Source organism: Nyctereutes procyonoides, unplaced genomic scaffold (genome assembly GCF_905146905.1).
Source record: "Nyctereutes procyonoides isolate TBG_1078 unplaced genomic scaffold, NYPRO_anot_genome, whole genome shotgun sequence".
NCBI lineage: Eukaryota > Metazoa > Chordata > Mammalia > Carnivora > Canidae > Nyctereutes > Nyctereutes procyonoides.
In genome coordinates this window covers 80,947,128-80,962,540 of record NW_026575140.1, presented here as the reverse complement: position 1 = coordinate 80,962,540, position 15,413 = coordinate 80,947,128, and the positions used below count along the sequence as shown (strand labels likewise).

The 15,413-nt window shown below is 45.6% G+C and overlaps 2 protein-coding genes across 2 annotated transcripts; one reads left to right on the top strand and one right to left on the bottom strand.

The window, feature by feature from the left end:
- Positions 1 to 4,509: 4,509 nt before the first annotated feature.
- On the top strand, positions 4,510 to 5,758 carry LOC129496960 (prostate and testis expressed protein 13-like). The gene is made up of 3 exons (XM_055305305.1): positions 4,510 to 4,573; positions 5,096 to 5,239; positions 5,556 to 5,758. Exons 1-3 carry the CDS (start codon positions 4,510 to 4,512, stop codon positions 5,756 to 5,758), a joined length of 411 nt encoding a protein of 136 aa, XP_055161280.1.
- A 5,513-nt stretch (positions 5,759 to 11,271) lies between these two features.
- On the bottom strand, positions 11,272 to 12,254 carry LOC129496821 (prostate and testis expressed protein 1-like). Its single transcript, XM_055305166.1, has 2 exons — positions 12,131 to 12,254; positions 11,272 to 11,405 (listed from the first exon to the last, which is right to left on the bottom strand). Exons 1-2 carry the CDS (start codon positions 12,252 to 12,254, stop codon positions 11,272 to 11,274), a joined length of 258 nt encoding a protein of 85 aa, XP_055161141.1.
- Between the last annotated feature and the right edge of the window lie 3,159 nt (positions 12,255 to 15,413).

Here is a 15,413-nt window from a genome sequence, read left to right as displayed (position 1 = left end):
CACAATAGATGCCCCTCGTCAACTATGTTAGGTGAGTTAAGGTCCTAAGGAGGGCGTGTGTAGGAGGTGAACCACCAAGGAGAAGGCATGACCCAGAGCCCATGAATGACCCCAAATTCCTTTTCCTTGCTTCTGTCACTGGTCTAACATGATCCCTGACCCGACAGCCAGGAGAACGCAGCTCAGGAGCTCCCTCTGCCTCTGTGTTGTGGTGAAACTTCAGTTCAGTCCTGTTTCTTAGGCATAAAGACATGGGGCTCTGTTGCTTCAATCCCCAACTCACTTACCCATTTGGGAAAATGGTACGTTCAAGGCTGCCCACAGTTAGAAATTCCGGAGGACAGTTAGAGGATGGAAGGAGAGGCCAGTTCAGGAGGACAGTTGATTTGGGTTGAGCATGGGAGGGAGGGGCAAGGATTTCTGGGGTGAGACCCTGGCATGCAGGGCAGCATTCTGGGGTAGGTACAGCCACTAGAGGGAGCATGGTCCGAGGCAGGCCTAGGTGGCCTTGAGGCCAGGGGACTTAATCAGCCAGACCCCATATCCCCTGCAGGCTTGTGTGTGTGTGTGTTTTAATAAATTTATTTTTTATTGGTGTTCAACTTGCCAACATATAGAATAACACCCAGTGCTCATCCCGTCAAGTGCCCACCTCAGTGCCTGTCACCCAGTCACCCCCATCCCCCGCCCTCCTCCCCTTCCACCACCCCTAGTTTGTTTCCCAGAGTTAGGAGTCTTTCACCTTCTGTCTCCCTTTCTGATATTTCCCACTCATTTTTTCTCCTTTCCCCTTTATTCCCTTTCACTATTTTTTATATTCCCCAAATGAATGAGGCCATATAATGTTTGTTCTTCTCCGATTGACTTATTTCACTCAGCATAATACCCTCCAGTTCCATCCACGTCGAAGCAAATGGTGGGTATTTGTCGTTTCTAATGGCTGAGTAATATTCCATTGTGTACAGAGACCACATCTTCTTTATCCATTCATCTGTCGATGGACACCAAGGCTCCTTCCACAGTTTGGCTATTGTGGACATTGCTGCTATAAACATCGGGGTGCAGGTGTCCCAGCATTTCACTGCATCTGTATCTTTGGGGTAAATCCCCAGCAGTGTAATTGCTGGGTTGTAGGGCAGATCTATTTTTAACTCTTTGAGGAACCTCCACACAGTTTCCCAGAGTGGCTGCCCCAGTTCACATTCCCACCAACAGTGCAGGAGGGTTCCCCTTTCTCCACATCCTCTCCAACAGTTGTTGTTTCCTGCCTTGTTAATTTTCCCCATTCTCACTTGCAGTGAGGCAGGTGTGCTGGCGCATGCAGAAGAAAAGTGACTGGACATCCTTCACACACTTCCTTTATCCTGCATGAAGTCCTGTAACAAAGTGAGTCTCCCTCCTCTCACTGACTCACCTGGGACCAGATGATCCCACCCTCAGCTGTGCGCCCTGCTGAGCAGGGCCAAGGGAAGTGCTTCTCTAAGTTTGGCAGAAATGGTTGAAGGGGATATTGTTGAATGCAGGGAACTTTCTTTGGGTTGGTTGGGGGAAAGTGTCCGTTTTAATTTTCTTTGTCCCTACATCCCCTGCCCTTTCACTGTCCTCCTGCAGAGGCAAGGTGAGCCCAACATTGGGCTGACTACAAAGGGGCCAAATGTGGCCTCAAGTCCATGGCCTTCTCCTCCATCTATCCAGATAGGGCGTGGGTACAGGTGGGGCCTCTGGGCAGGGCAGGAGCAGGACAGCATGTCCTACAACCTCCCACCGAGGAAGGGGCAGCAGGGTGGAAAGGCTTTGAGTAGGAGCCAGGAGAGGAGGGGAGAAGGTGCACATTCTCAGTCCCAACAGGGGGAAGAGCTGGGACCCTGGTTCCAGGAGCTCAGATATGGAGGCATTTCCCTCTCTGTCTGCTGGAGGGAGAGGTGGCCGCAGGGGTCCAAGGTGTGTCTGGGGCTCACACCAAAACCCTCAGGTGAGAGGTGTTGCAAGGCTAAGCTGCTGGCTGGGTCTGGCTGAGTCTGGAAGCTGCAGGGGACCAGTTGCTGCAACTCCTGCCATTTCTGGGGCTCACATCCTAGGAGGGGAAGCCAGGGACATCGATAAAGGCACCATCTCGACAATAACAAACCACAACCTCACACATACCGTGTCAGCTATGACAGTTGTTATGAACATGAACCTGTAGTATCTATACAGAAGCATTCTTATATGGAAGAATGCCAGAATGTTCACTCTTCCTCACATTTGGAAGCACAAAGGGAGTTTTATGTACTTCTTGGTAGTTTGGTGTATTTCCACAACTTCTGTTGCTTCTAATCCGAGTATTGTTGAAAGTTGCCTGGAAGAGCACAGGAGAAAGACATGTTGCACAGATTTGGGATTCACTGCAGATTTTAATCCCTGGGGGCCCAGATCATGGTGGAGGAGCATCTTGCCAGCTAGGACATGGGGTCTTGTGCTTCAAGCATTAGCTGATTCTCCTAGCTCAGACCCTCCAGACTTCATCCATGGATTGGTGTCCGTGTCTCACTTGGTCCAAATGCAAGACTCACAGATGTAGTCCCTGTGGGAATTGCTTCCCAGACAGAGGCTGGGTAAGTCTTAGATCCCAGCCTGGCTTGCAGGAAACCCTATTTTCAATGGGAATTCGTTTGTGAATGTTGTCTCTGCCTCGTAGAGAGAGAATCTATTTCTTTCTTTTTTCTTTTTTTAAAATGGAGACACCCTTTTTCTTACCTGTTCCTCCTCCTTCTCTCCCCACTGTCATCTCCAGCTCTGAAAATCCTCCTCCAGATTGGAAAGAGAAAGAAACAGCCCAATGAATCAAACAGATATGCTTGTTCCCTAGGGAAAAATACTTCCTAAGTGCCTTTGGGCTTCAACTGGAAGATGAGGTCAATTATTTCTGACCTATGTGGTTGTTCAGAAAATCCAGAGAAATCAAGTGCACAACATGCCCAAAGAATGTTTGACACCAAGTAGGGTCTTACTGCCCATTACCCATCCTTGAATTTCTCTCATCCTAACAACCATATCTGCTATACCTCTGACAGTCCTTGTTTCCACCTGTGAGGTGCCAGAGGCTCAGAGAAGTGAGTAACTTGTCGAAGATCTCATGGCACGTAGGTAGCACATTTGGGCTTGTATCCCAGATATGCAGGAGAAGATTATTTGGGAATCACACTTGGAGTAGCCTGTGATTGGCTCTGGGAATGAGCCCACTCAGAGAAATGGACCCCACACTCACTCTTTCCCCAGGACACGGGAATCTGCCATTATTGATGCCTGTCTTCTCTGTGGTGACCACCAACTGTAAGGTAGACAAGGAATCCTGAGAACTTGGAATTAGGGGCTCTCCATATGGGAGCACCGTTCCCTCGTGCCTCCCGGGTTAACCATACCAGCAATGCATTCATGAATGCATCATGCTTTCAAAGATGCAGCAAGGCATCTTTCTAGGTGCTGAGGGGGAAGAAGTGAACACAACACAGGAAAATCTTGCGTTCATGGCACTTTCGTCCTTGAGAGGCAAAAGAGACAAGATACATAAATAAGGAAAAGCCTTAGAATGTCCAACTGGGTTAAGCACGTGGGAGAAAACAGGAGAGGGGTGTGGCAAGCATGGAACAGGAAATTTGTACCTATATACAAATATTTCTCATTTACATATGTGTCCATTCCCAAGGCTCACTGATGACACTTAGTGACACTTGGTATATGACACAGAGAGGCACAACTGTGTGGCACCATCTGGAGGGAGAGGGAAAGGCAGAGAACCAATGGGAAAACTGATTTCCAGGCCGCCCTGCTCCTTTCCCCCTGACACTCCATTTCTAGTGACTAATCCCCATCACCCCCAGTGTAAGTCTCTCCCACTGTAATCATCTGGTCTTTGTCTCCCTTGGACAAATGAATGAATAAAATTCAAGGGAAAGAGATCATCTTTACCGTCTCATCCCTCCCCTTCTTGAGCTGTCCCATCCATCTCACAGAGGGGTGGGACACTGGGAAGTCAGACCACATCTGGAGTATCAGACTCTGGTCCTAATGAGCCACCTTGCAGGGGATGTAGTGCCCCTGGAGGTCACACTGAGTCCAGGATGGTTATGGTACCTGAAAGGGACTGAGCAACTCCCTCACAGATGCTCAATGACCCCAGCTTTGTCAGGTGTGAAAGGCTGTCCTGTGGGTGTGGGGTTATACATGCTGCGTGTAGGCCAACAACCAAAACTACAAGTGAAGTGACGAGATACTAGGGAGAGAGATTCTATACCAACATTAATTAGTACCTTATTCTGGATCTAATAAAATGAGACGGGGTGTCTGGATGGAGTGAGTCCCAAGTATCTGGAGGAATGCAAACACAGACAGGATGTACCCTCTCCTCGGAACATTGTAGAGAGGATTCAGGTGGCTTGATCTGAAATTGTGATTCTGTGATCTAATGGGAGGCCTGAGGGCAGGTGATGGGAATAAATAAAGCTGGAACCTCCCACGGGACTCTCAGGAATGGTCCTCAGACTGTTGCAGTTGCTTCTGCTGGGCATATTAACATTGGTCTTCACGAAAGAAGGTAAAGCCTGGTGAGGGAGGCAGTGATGGGTAATGAGGAGCTATATGGGGAGGAGGGTGAGGTGGTTTCTGAACGTGACTTTTTGGGAGGCTGAAAATGGCTCAAAGAGGATTTTTCTTTTTCTTTTCACAGAGGAGATCCCTTCACAATCAAAATGTATGGTGCAGTTGGTTTTCAGTTTTTGGATAAATAATGCCACAATGAAAGGGGACGTTCCTGATTATTTTCAAACATTGTTTCTCTACCCACCCTGACTATATTCCACTGTCCTCACTCACTGCTCTTGTGTCTTTGTTCTTCCCTGAGCATTGAGTGAAGGGGAGGGGGAGCTGGAATCCTTGGCATCATAGTTGTTATCTACTCAAGGGAGTAAGGACCCCTGGAAGAAGTTGGGAAGGGTGTCAGCTTCCTTCTTGTGAGGTCTGCACCTCACCAGTGTAAATGTTGACAGGTGGGGCAGGCTTCTGAAGCAGAATTACTTTCTCTAGAGTTCTACTTTAAATCTTTCCTCTGTTTTTCTAGGGATTCGATTTTGCTATGAATGTAACTCCTTTGATGGATTCCAGTGCCGTGTTCCCATGAAACACTGCTGGAAGTTTAATATATTCTCAAAAAACAACAGGAGTTGTACCACAGAGCACTATTACTATTATCATCGAGTTACAGGTAAGTGGAGATTAGAGAGAGACACAAGACATTAACAGTGGTGCCCACCTTCCCTGGAATCAAGATGTGGAGGGAAACTGGGACCGTGGGAGAGGCTGAGGAAAGTGGAATTCTCCATACACCCACCTGAGGTGGAGTCTGTGTCCCTAGAGGTCTTTGCCTGGTCCTGTCTAGAGAAACGTCAATGAGATGCAGGCACAACTTCGGGATTCATTCCCGTCCACGGAAAACCAATGAGCTTCTGGAGGGACGTCATTGCTGAGAAGATGATGTGATTAAACAAGGTGATCACACTTGCTTTTTTCTGTCTCTTTAGGGAGATACTTTTATCATTATACACGACTGTCTTGTAAAGTTTGTGAAGAGGGAATGGTCCAAGTATTCCATGACTTACTGAAAGAGACGCATTGCTGCACTGATAAACCCTTGTGTAATACCGGACATGATATTGTGGATAAGTCATTACTGTATGGAGAAGATAAATATAACTCTATTCATGATGATATCCCAGAAAATTAAGCTAATTATTAATCAACTTAAGCTTTCTCCCAGTAATCCTTGCCCCTCCCCTACACCAGGGCAATCTCATCGTACATTATCTCAAAACCTAGACCTTCCTCTCCTCTCTATCCTAGTAGATATACCCATGGAAGCTCTGTATTTCCTTTCTCAGTGTTTTCATTAAGAGGAAAATGGGAACACTCATCTCTGCCTTCTGCTTGGATACTTGATACTGCTTGGCAATCTGTAACTGTCCTTAGATTCTGATGCTAAACCTAGAGTACAACTTCTGGCAAAGGAAAAAAAATATTTTCTAGTAGAGCTCCTGAGTGGGGAATCAAGAGAAAGCAGACTGGACAGAAATAGGGACAAGGACTCACAAGAGGTTTTAGGAGAAATATTTGGGAGGAGGATAGAAGAGGTCATTGGTGGAAGGCAGAAAGGGCTCGTATAAGCAAGGGTTTGAGGAAGTAAATGTGAAGCTGGAAAACTCTAACTCCTGCAAAAAGAAAAGTCAATGAACTAGACAAGAGGGTCTTTGTGCCTGCCATCATTTTGGGGGAAACTGTACCAACCACAGCTACTCCTGATCACGTAGCCCTGAGCTACTGTGTCTCTCATGATCTTATTTTGCTTTCATGGCAAAAGCCAAGTACATCAGGATAAGCACTCGGCCTAGTTGTTAGCCAACAACTCTGTCTTCTGGCATATGAGGAATACTCTACCGTCCAGTTCTGAAAAATATTAAATATTACCTTGCGTTCAATAAACTCATTGATAAAAAGTTGAGTGTTTTTCATCCATTGGTACAACCCTACAATGGATTATGTCAAGGAGAGATAAGAATTTCAAACTCCACTGTAGCATTCTAACAAAAATAGTAAGCTATGAAATGACAAAAATGAATCCTTAAGTTACTGTTCACTCACTTTAGGTTAAACTTTTCTTTTACTGTGTTTGCCTTCTTATGTGTTAGAATATACAGAAATTATTATACTTAGTTTTTAGCTGTATAATTATATATACATATTTAATATTACCTCAGGTTTAATAGTATTCCTCCTGATCCAGGCTTATAATAGATTATTGCTTTCTATCACATTGTATTTGCATAGATATAATAAAATACAAATGAATTTTGAAATATTTGCAATATATGTTTGCTTGGGTTTGCCCCAAATTGTGTCATGCTAGCAAGGGCATTACACTTTAGCATCTTGAAAAGTAGAAAATATGAAAATATGGTAGATATTACTTAGTTTATATGGATAGAATGGAGATGTTGGCAGTAGGTTCCAACAATGAAGTGATTCATGGGGGAATTACTGTGATGTATGGTTAGTACCTAGAATGGTCCCAAACAAGTCAAAATTGGAAACTTCAGATTAGGGAAGAGAAATAATATAGATGGTGAAGAAGGTAACCAGTAGCAGGAAGAGTAGCAAATAGACACTGAGTGATACAAACTACTGAATATTTCAAAATACACCCGTAAGTATTCAACACCTATGTATGGATTGCTTGATTTATGCTGAGAGGTGCTGCTAACAGTGACAAAGAACAACGGAAGACACAAACATTATTTGTACTTTTTCAGCACTTTGGGTGCATATTTGTTTATAGTTCTATCACAGATTGATGAGGGCAGGAAAACCTGCCCACTGGCTCTCAGGCAGAGGAAAGAGCCTCAGGAAGCACATTGTAAGCCACAAATGGGAAAAGGCTGTGAGTCTGGAGGCTAAAGGTGCCTGACTTAAACTTCTTGGGTTGATTTTATTTTATTATTTTTTAAAGATTTTATTTATTTATTCATGAGAGACACAGGGAGAGGCAGAGACACAGGCACTGGGAGAAGCAGGCTCCCTCTGGGGAGCCCGATGCAGGACTCGATGCCAGTACCCCGAGATTACGACCTGACCCAAAGGCAGATGCTCAACCATGAGCCACCCAGGTGCTTCTCTTGGGTTGATTTTAAATCTTTGCTTAGGACCATCAAGGTAGGACTGTGGTCTTTAGTTGGGACAAGTTAGAGACAGCAACATGGTTTAGGAACCTCCACAAGTCCTCTTTTCAATGAGGCAGAAGAACTAGGATCCTGCAAAAGCAGGGTCTGCTAGGGCTGGCTAAGCCCTCAAAGATCTCAGAAACGTGGAAATATGCCACTAAAATTCCTTCCACAAACATAGAGTTCCATTCTAAGGAAGAAAGGAACAGTCTGTAAAAATGAAATTGAGCAGGAATAATGACTAACGTTGTAAGAGAATGTTCGAATCCTGGTGGGAGAGGGCATGACAGATAGCAAGTCTTGGAAATCACTATAGAGGTTGAAATAGAGAAATGAAAAATCTTAACTATTTCCCTGTCAATGCCTTCAAGAGATGAAGCTAGGAAAGCTCCCCTAGCCCACCTCCAGCCACACAACATAAAAATCTCCTGGAAAAATACAGTTAATTTAAACATCTATGACATAAAAGATCTGCAAATAATCCCATAGCATAATGTTATGAGATGAGTGATGGACACCATACTTACAGAAACAAAGGATACCAGAAAAATACGGATTCAAAACGAATAAAAACTCAAACTGATGTTTCAAAGTAAACTAACAGAAATGAGGGAAACAACAGAAACTATGAAAAAGCAGCATAGAAAAAAGCTTTTTAAAGATTTATTTATTTATGAGAGAGAGAGAATCTCCAACAGACTCCTTGAGAGTCTATCAAGACTGCTTGAGATCATGACCTGAGCTGAAATCAAGAGTCCAACACTTTACTGACTGAGCCAATCAGGCGCCCCAGAAAAAAAAAAAAAAAACAACACACTTTTTAAATGTTCAGCTTCCAGGATGCCTGGGTGGCTCAGCGGTTGAGGGTCTGCCTTTGGCTCAGGGCGTGATCCCAGAGTCCCGGGATCGAGTCCCACATCGGGCTCTCTGTATGGAGCCTGCTTCTCCCTCTGCCTGCGTTTCTGCCTCTCTCTCTGTGTCTCTCATGAATAAATAAATAAAATCTTTAAAATAAAATAAATGTTCAGCTTCCTTCTTTCTAAGAATTCATTCTAAAAGCCATTTGGGCTGAGCAAGGTAGGTCTCCATGAAGGGGTTTACTGGGTATAGATAGACTCAAAAGAGGATACTGGCAGCCCAGGTGGGCGAGGACAACATCCATGTACTTTGGTGCAGATTGTCAGCATCTGCTATGGTGAAGAGGGTGTCCCTGAAGAGTGATAGGGTGGTAGATGTGGGTAAACATAGGTAGTTGGTGACTGAGTGGAATGAGTAGGGTGTCACTCGGTCCAGCGTTGGTCATTAGAGTCCAAGCTGTGTGATGAGAGCAACTTATGTAATGGACGGCAGTGGCAGACTGGTAAAGAGCATTTAGATTTAAGTGGGGTACATAGTGACTCCAAAAAAAAGGATTTGGTACCTGAAAGTTGCAAGGAGGGCATCTGCATGTGGAGGTAACACTGGTAGTAGCCTGTGGTGGAATGCTGGAGCCCAAGGGGGTCAGGTGGTAACAACGGGAGTTCAGTTTTGTAGAGAGGGGAATAACAACATAAGAAATGTATTGAGGATACTAGGAGCCCAGTGTCTCAGTATTATAGAAAGGATTTATAAATATGGAAAAAGAAAAAAACTAGAATAAATTCTAGATGGAAGTGTGCATGTGGGGGGGTATGTGTGCACGCATGCACACACACGTGTACATACACACGTGTGTTCTTCAGTGTTGACCATAGAGAAGACCTAAGAGTAGTGACACTCCAGTAACAATGTGCATACCTGGTATGCAGATTTTTTTTAAGATTTTATTTATTTATTCATGAGAAACACAGAGAGAGAGACAGAGGCGCAAGCAGAGGGAGAAGCAAGCTCCATGCAGGGAGCCTGATGTGGGACTCCATCCAGGGTCTCCAGGATCACGCCCTGGGCTGAAGCCAGTGCTAAACTGCTGAACCACCCGGGCTGCCCCAGATTTTGGTTTCTAAATAACTTTCCCACTGAGAAGAAGCAGGGCTTCCTAGAGCGAAAATGCAAAATGAGCCTGGAACATTTGACTGTGGCAGATATAAGGAAATGTTCAAAGAATGACAAAAGATATTGAAAGGACACAGGTTCAAGCTTAAGGTGACTCTTACTGACCAAATCTAAACATTAAAATATGCACAATAGTAACAAATTATAATCAAACAAAATAGGAAAATGTGTTTATATTTAACTAATGAAATAAATAGGCTTCATCCTACCAGTTTGTTAGAAATCAGTCTCAATCTGGGTGAGCATGCTCATTCTCACTCCTATTTTTCCCAGGATGCTAGAACTATACAGAGTGGAAAGCCTGAGCATGTGTGAGGTAGGGACAGCTCTGTACAGAGGTTACTGGTGAGATGTCCAGTGGGCAGACTCACATGGCTTGCTCAGATCCCACCAATTTCAGCTTTTTCCATGCCATGCTAGACATGCAGGAATATCGGTGTGACTGCTTCTGGCCCCATCTCCTTGGAAGTATCCTGCAGCTCTTCCATATCTAGCGGTCCATGCCTTCCTGTGTGGTTGCCAGGGAAGCAGGGTGCAAGTTACTATCTCGAGACCCCATAGATTCCCTCTCCTTTTCTTCTCTGACTCCCAACCCCGAAGAGAGTCTCATTCCTGAAAGGCAGAAAAGCTTTCTCTCTTCAGGATTTCTAATGCAAATTCCTTTCTATGTTCTACCCTTCTCCTCACTCTGGGAATAGCATTCACGAACAGAATTCAAGAAGACCCCAGTAGCTAGGGTGTTTTTTGACTTTGCTACTTCCCTCCCTGAGGCCAAAGTTTTGTGCTATGATGGGAGTGTGATAAGAAGGATAATACTGAGAGAGAGAAACATTTAAAAAGAAGGAAAAGAGGGAGGGAGGGAGGGAGGGAGGGAGGGAGGGAGAAAGGGAGGAAAAGAAAGAAACAAACAAAGAAACAAAGACAGACAGAAAGAAAATATCCTGCCACAGAAAGAAGAATCCAGTACAGAATCCAGGAAAAGAAGTGACCTATTCTTGTCTTCATCCTTTTTTTTTTTTTTTTTTTTTTTGAGAGAGGAAACACATGAGGGAGTGCAGGTCAGGGGAAGAGAGAGAGAGAGAGAATCTTAAGCAGACTCCATGCCCAGCACGGAGCCCGAGGCGGGCCTCAATCTCACAACCCTGAGATCCTGACCTGAGCCAGAATCAAGACTTGGACACCCAACCGACTGAACCACCCAAGAACCTCTTGTCTTCTTTATCTGAAGCAACTTAGCTATGCGGTGAAAACACTAGTTTTGTAATAATCTTCAGGAGACATTGGTCTTACTCTCAAAGAATTGGTTGCCCCCACTGCCACCTGCTCCCCACCACCGCCACCAGGGACCAAGATGGAAAATTTAGAAAAGGAGATGGCTTTTTCTTACACACGCAGAAGGCAGAACCATGTGTTTGCGATTTTTAGGAAATCATTGGGAAGAGGCTGAGGCAACAGTGTCATCCAGAGATGAGAGCCCCCAAAAGACGAGCAGTCTCTATAAGGATTCATTGCATAAGTCATAGCCTCTGCAGCATCTGAACTTCACCAAGTAGATACTCCATTTTATTTTGTCCACATTCGCGCACTTTTCCAGGCAGCCCATGAATGTTAACCACGGAGTCCCATCTTCTGCAGAAGGAAGAAGAAGGAAGAAGGAAGAAGAAACAGGTTAGCAAAGAGGCTTGTGCAAAGAAACTTCTTTCCAGCCCATACCAGCAGATAAGAACAACCTCGTGCGTCGTTCAAGTCTGTTATTCCAGTGTGAAGAACTGCAAATGCTGCAAGGTGAGGGTTTCCCAGAAGAAGAGCAGTGGTGGAATGGTTGGAAAAACTTCTTGGGGGTGAGGAGGTGATGAGAGCAGCAATGGAGGGATTTCCAAAGCTGGCTGTCTCAGTAGATAATCTTCACACTGGTTTAAATGAGGGCTATATATACCAAGGGTTCACTTGGCACGAATGATAGGAAAATAGCGAGGGCCATTTACCCAGTGTCTATGGCTGGCACTGGCCCCTCTATCTCCACAGTTTAAAGCCAGCCCCAGGGAAAGCCAGGCAGGGACAGACAAGGAGCTGCCCTCCCCACTCCAACAGGCACCTGTTCTCCACTGGCCATATTGTGCTCCCCTCTCTCCTCTCCATCCAGTCTCCCTGCTTTCCACAGGCTTCTCAAAATACTAGTTCCATAGCTCCAGATCCCCACCCCTTGGTGACCACGTCTATTTCTCATTATGGCCTATGTCAGGGGTCAAGAGATCAGTCATCCCAGAGCTCCCTGGGGCAAAAGAAGGTCTCTGCTTTTTTCCTGTAGCTCATATGTCCTAGGCAGCTTCCCCCACCCCCATCCCACAACTTACTCTTGAAAATCCTCCCGGTCATGCAAACCTCATTTTCTGTCGCGATGCAAAATCCTCTCCCTCTGGAACACTTCTCTCCTGGAAACTGGAGGTGGCACATCCTACACTGAATGATTTCTGTCATTGGGGCCAGGAAATCAGGAAGAGAAGTGAGATCTCACACTGCCAGGAGAAAACTTGTCCCCCCTTTCAGCTCTGAGGTTGGCTTGGCTTTACCAGAGACCCATTAAGTGTGGGCATCTGCCTCTATTAAGAGAGGCTAAGCCACAAGAGGGACTGGAGTTTATGGTCTCCAGAGTTCAGGTTGGAAAAATGGGAGGGGAAAGAAATGTGGAGGGACAGGGATAGAACTAAATCAAGACTGAGATAATCAGGTCTTCTTCATACTCACTGGGATAATATTCTTCATTGATGAATAGTTCATGGACTGCACTGGCAAAGAGAAACAAAACCAGTCTGCAATTTTGTCTGAAATTCAGCCCTGCAGAGCCCCCTGTGATGCTTGTAATGCATAGGGTCCAGCCTATGCTCTTCACTTGTTGCCACTCTAGGCTCCTTCTGTCCTTCCAAAGCCTCGGCATCTGTCTCCTGGCATCTGTGCACCCCCCCTTCCTTTCATTTCCCTTCGCCTCCGTGGGGCCTCTCTAATACCCTCCCCATCCCTAGAGGGTATAGTACAGACCAGGGGAGAAATAGAAATGCACCGTCCCCTCTTCATTCCCTTCTTTGTAATGACCTATGTGACTTTCTTATCTACCTGCCCCTGGAAACTGACAATGGGGAAAAGCATCTGAAATTCATGAAGTTGCCACCTTGTAGGTTTGCCCAACTAGGGCCGGTAAAGTCGATCTTCCACTCTTTCCTTTTCCTTTTGTTTGCCCTTTTTTACACTCACCCTCAGTCTTGCGAACTGCTGTTCATGTTATTTTGTCAAACTTCAAATCAGCTCCCAGCCCAGCCCATCCTACTGTAAGAGCTTGTTGAGTGGTGAAATTCAAGGTCCATCTCTGGGTTCCTTTCAATACCCAAAGCCCACTTTGCCCAGCTCATCTCCTCCCTCCTCCCATCTTCCCGCTCCCACACCATGATCTAGTTCTACTCACTCAAGCGTTTGCTGTTATCCAGGGACCCAGACAGTACTGTTGAGGAAAAAGATACATGCTCTGCAGACCTCATTTCACAAACCCCGCCTCACAGCTTCTATGAAAATCTTCTCATTCCCTTTTAATGCACCTATTTCCTCCTATAAGAGGGAGACTTGAGCTTCTGGTGAAGGTGCCAGGGATGTGATGCATGCAGTGGGTGAAAGGCAAGGTATTACAATGATCATGTGGCTCGCATAAGGGGACCTCTGTCATGGGAGTTCTGACCCATTCCCATATCCTGGATACACCTCATCAACTGTCAACCCTAGGGACTCACTTCTAATGCAGCCAAGCAGGATGGGGAGTCCCAAAAGCAGGAGCTTGTCCATTTTGAAAAGAGAAAGGAGCAGGTTAGGGCGGGAAGCTGCCAGATGCCTATTTATACCTCTGCCAGGCTGGGCTTCCCCAGGAAGAGCTAGGGGTGGGTACACTGCAGAAGTGCTTGAAAAGTATACTCTGCTCCTAGGGAAACCAGTGACCCTGTAGTTTCTCTTTTCTAGAGAACTGGTGAGAAGAGGCACTAGCTAAGTAAACCCTGGTCCTGATTTATTCAGGATGGTTGATGCCATGTTCTATGGCTTTTTTTTTTCATGACACCACACTGTGGGAGAGTACAAGGATAAGTCCGACAGCTAGGTGGGTAGGATTCAAAGTCATCTATGCCAAGGTGCTCATTAAAGCTGAGAGAGTATATGAGCACGAATAATTGCAATGCAGGAAGGACACCGAGCATAGACCCTTAAAAAGGCATACCTACAGGGAGTCAAGGAGAGAGTTGGAGGTTAGACTCACTGACAGGATTCTCATGAGGGACCAGTGTGACATTGTCAATCATCCTGGAACAAGGCAAACCCTGGATGTGAGAGCTGAGGAGGAAGCTGCTTCCCATTCCTAGAGTTTCCCAGAGATTGAGGCAGATTTTGTTAGGAGGTCTGAGATTACTCCTGGAGCAAGGTAAGCTGTCCTTCCCACCTGGTGTCAGGCCAGGTATCAGGGGAGGGGGTGACCTCAACTCAGAGAACTAGATATTCAGTCAGAGAGGTGGCTGGAGGTACAAGTCCCATGGAGGGGGTTGAGCTGGTGGATCTTAAGAACAGCCACACCTAGTATCTCCTTCTAGGTTTCTTTCTGGTAGTTTCCTTTGGTTATTCCTATACCTTTAATGGGTAGGAATGGAAGTTGCAACCTCGTGTCTGCTGTTACTGCAAGGACCTGAGGGAAAGGTCTGCACCCCGTGCTTAGGGCAAAGCCATGTGGGGAGAGAAACAGCAACTGGAAGGAAGCAGATCGCAATGGGGCATAATTTAGGGCTTCAGCAGCAAAGTGGGGTCTTGGTCTAAGCCAGATGTTGGCTGAAGACATTAAGGGGTGAGAGTGATGTGTGGGGGAGATTTTCTCCATGATATATTGGAGGTGATTATTTCACAGCAAAAGAGAAAACTGGTATCTCCACAGGGAGGAAGGAGGAAGAGAAGTATAACTAGTTAACAGCTTACCCAGGGCACTCAGGAGCCTGGTGAAGCTTTGAAATAATACCATTAAGTACTTATGTGTTACACACACACACACACACACACATCACTGATTTTTGTTTTCTGCATATTTACGAACAGATCTTTCCCTTTCCCTCCTCTCATTGCCATGGAATTTAGCATCCTCTCTTCCATCTTTACATCCCTTTCTCTGACTTTTTGAGATCCCCCTTCTTTATCTCCTAGAAATTCCTTATTTCATCTCTTGGCTAATGGCAGCCCACAAGAAGGGAGGAGATGCCCTCTACCTCCACCTCATCAGAAACTGTCTCTTCCCCTGATGACACTTCTGTGCTATGATTATATCACTTCTCCTCAAGCGGAATCTTCCTCTCCCAGCCTTGGGGATCCACCTGGATTCCTAGCTTATAGTTCAACCCTATTTTTATTTATTTATTTATTTATTTTTAAATTTATTTTTTATTTTAAATTTTTATTTATTATTTATGATAGTCACAGAGAGAGAGAGAGAGAGAGAGAGAGAGAGAGGCAGAGACACAGGCAGAGGGAGAAGCAGGCTCCATGCACCGGGAGCCCGACGTGGGATTCGATCCCGGGTCTCCAGGATCACGCCCTGGGCCAAAGGCAGGCGCCAAACCGCTGCGC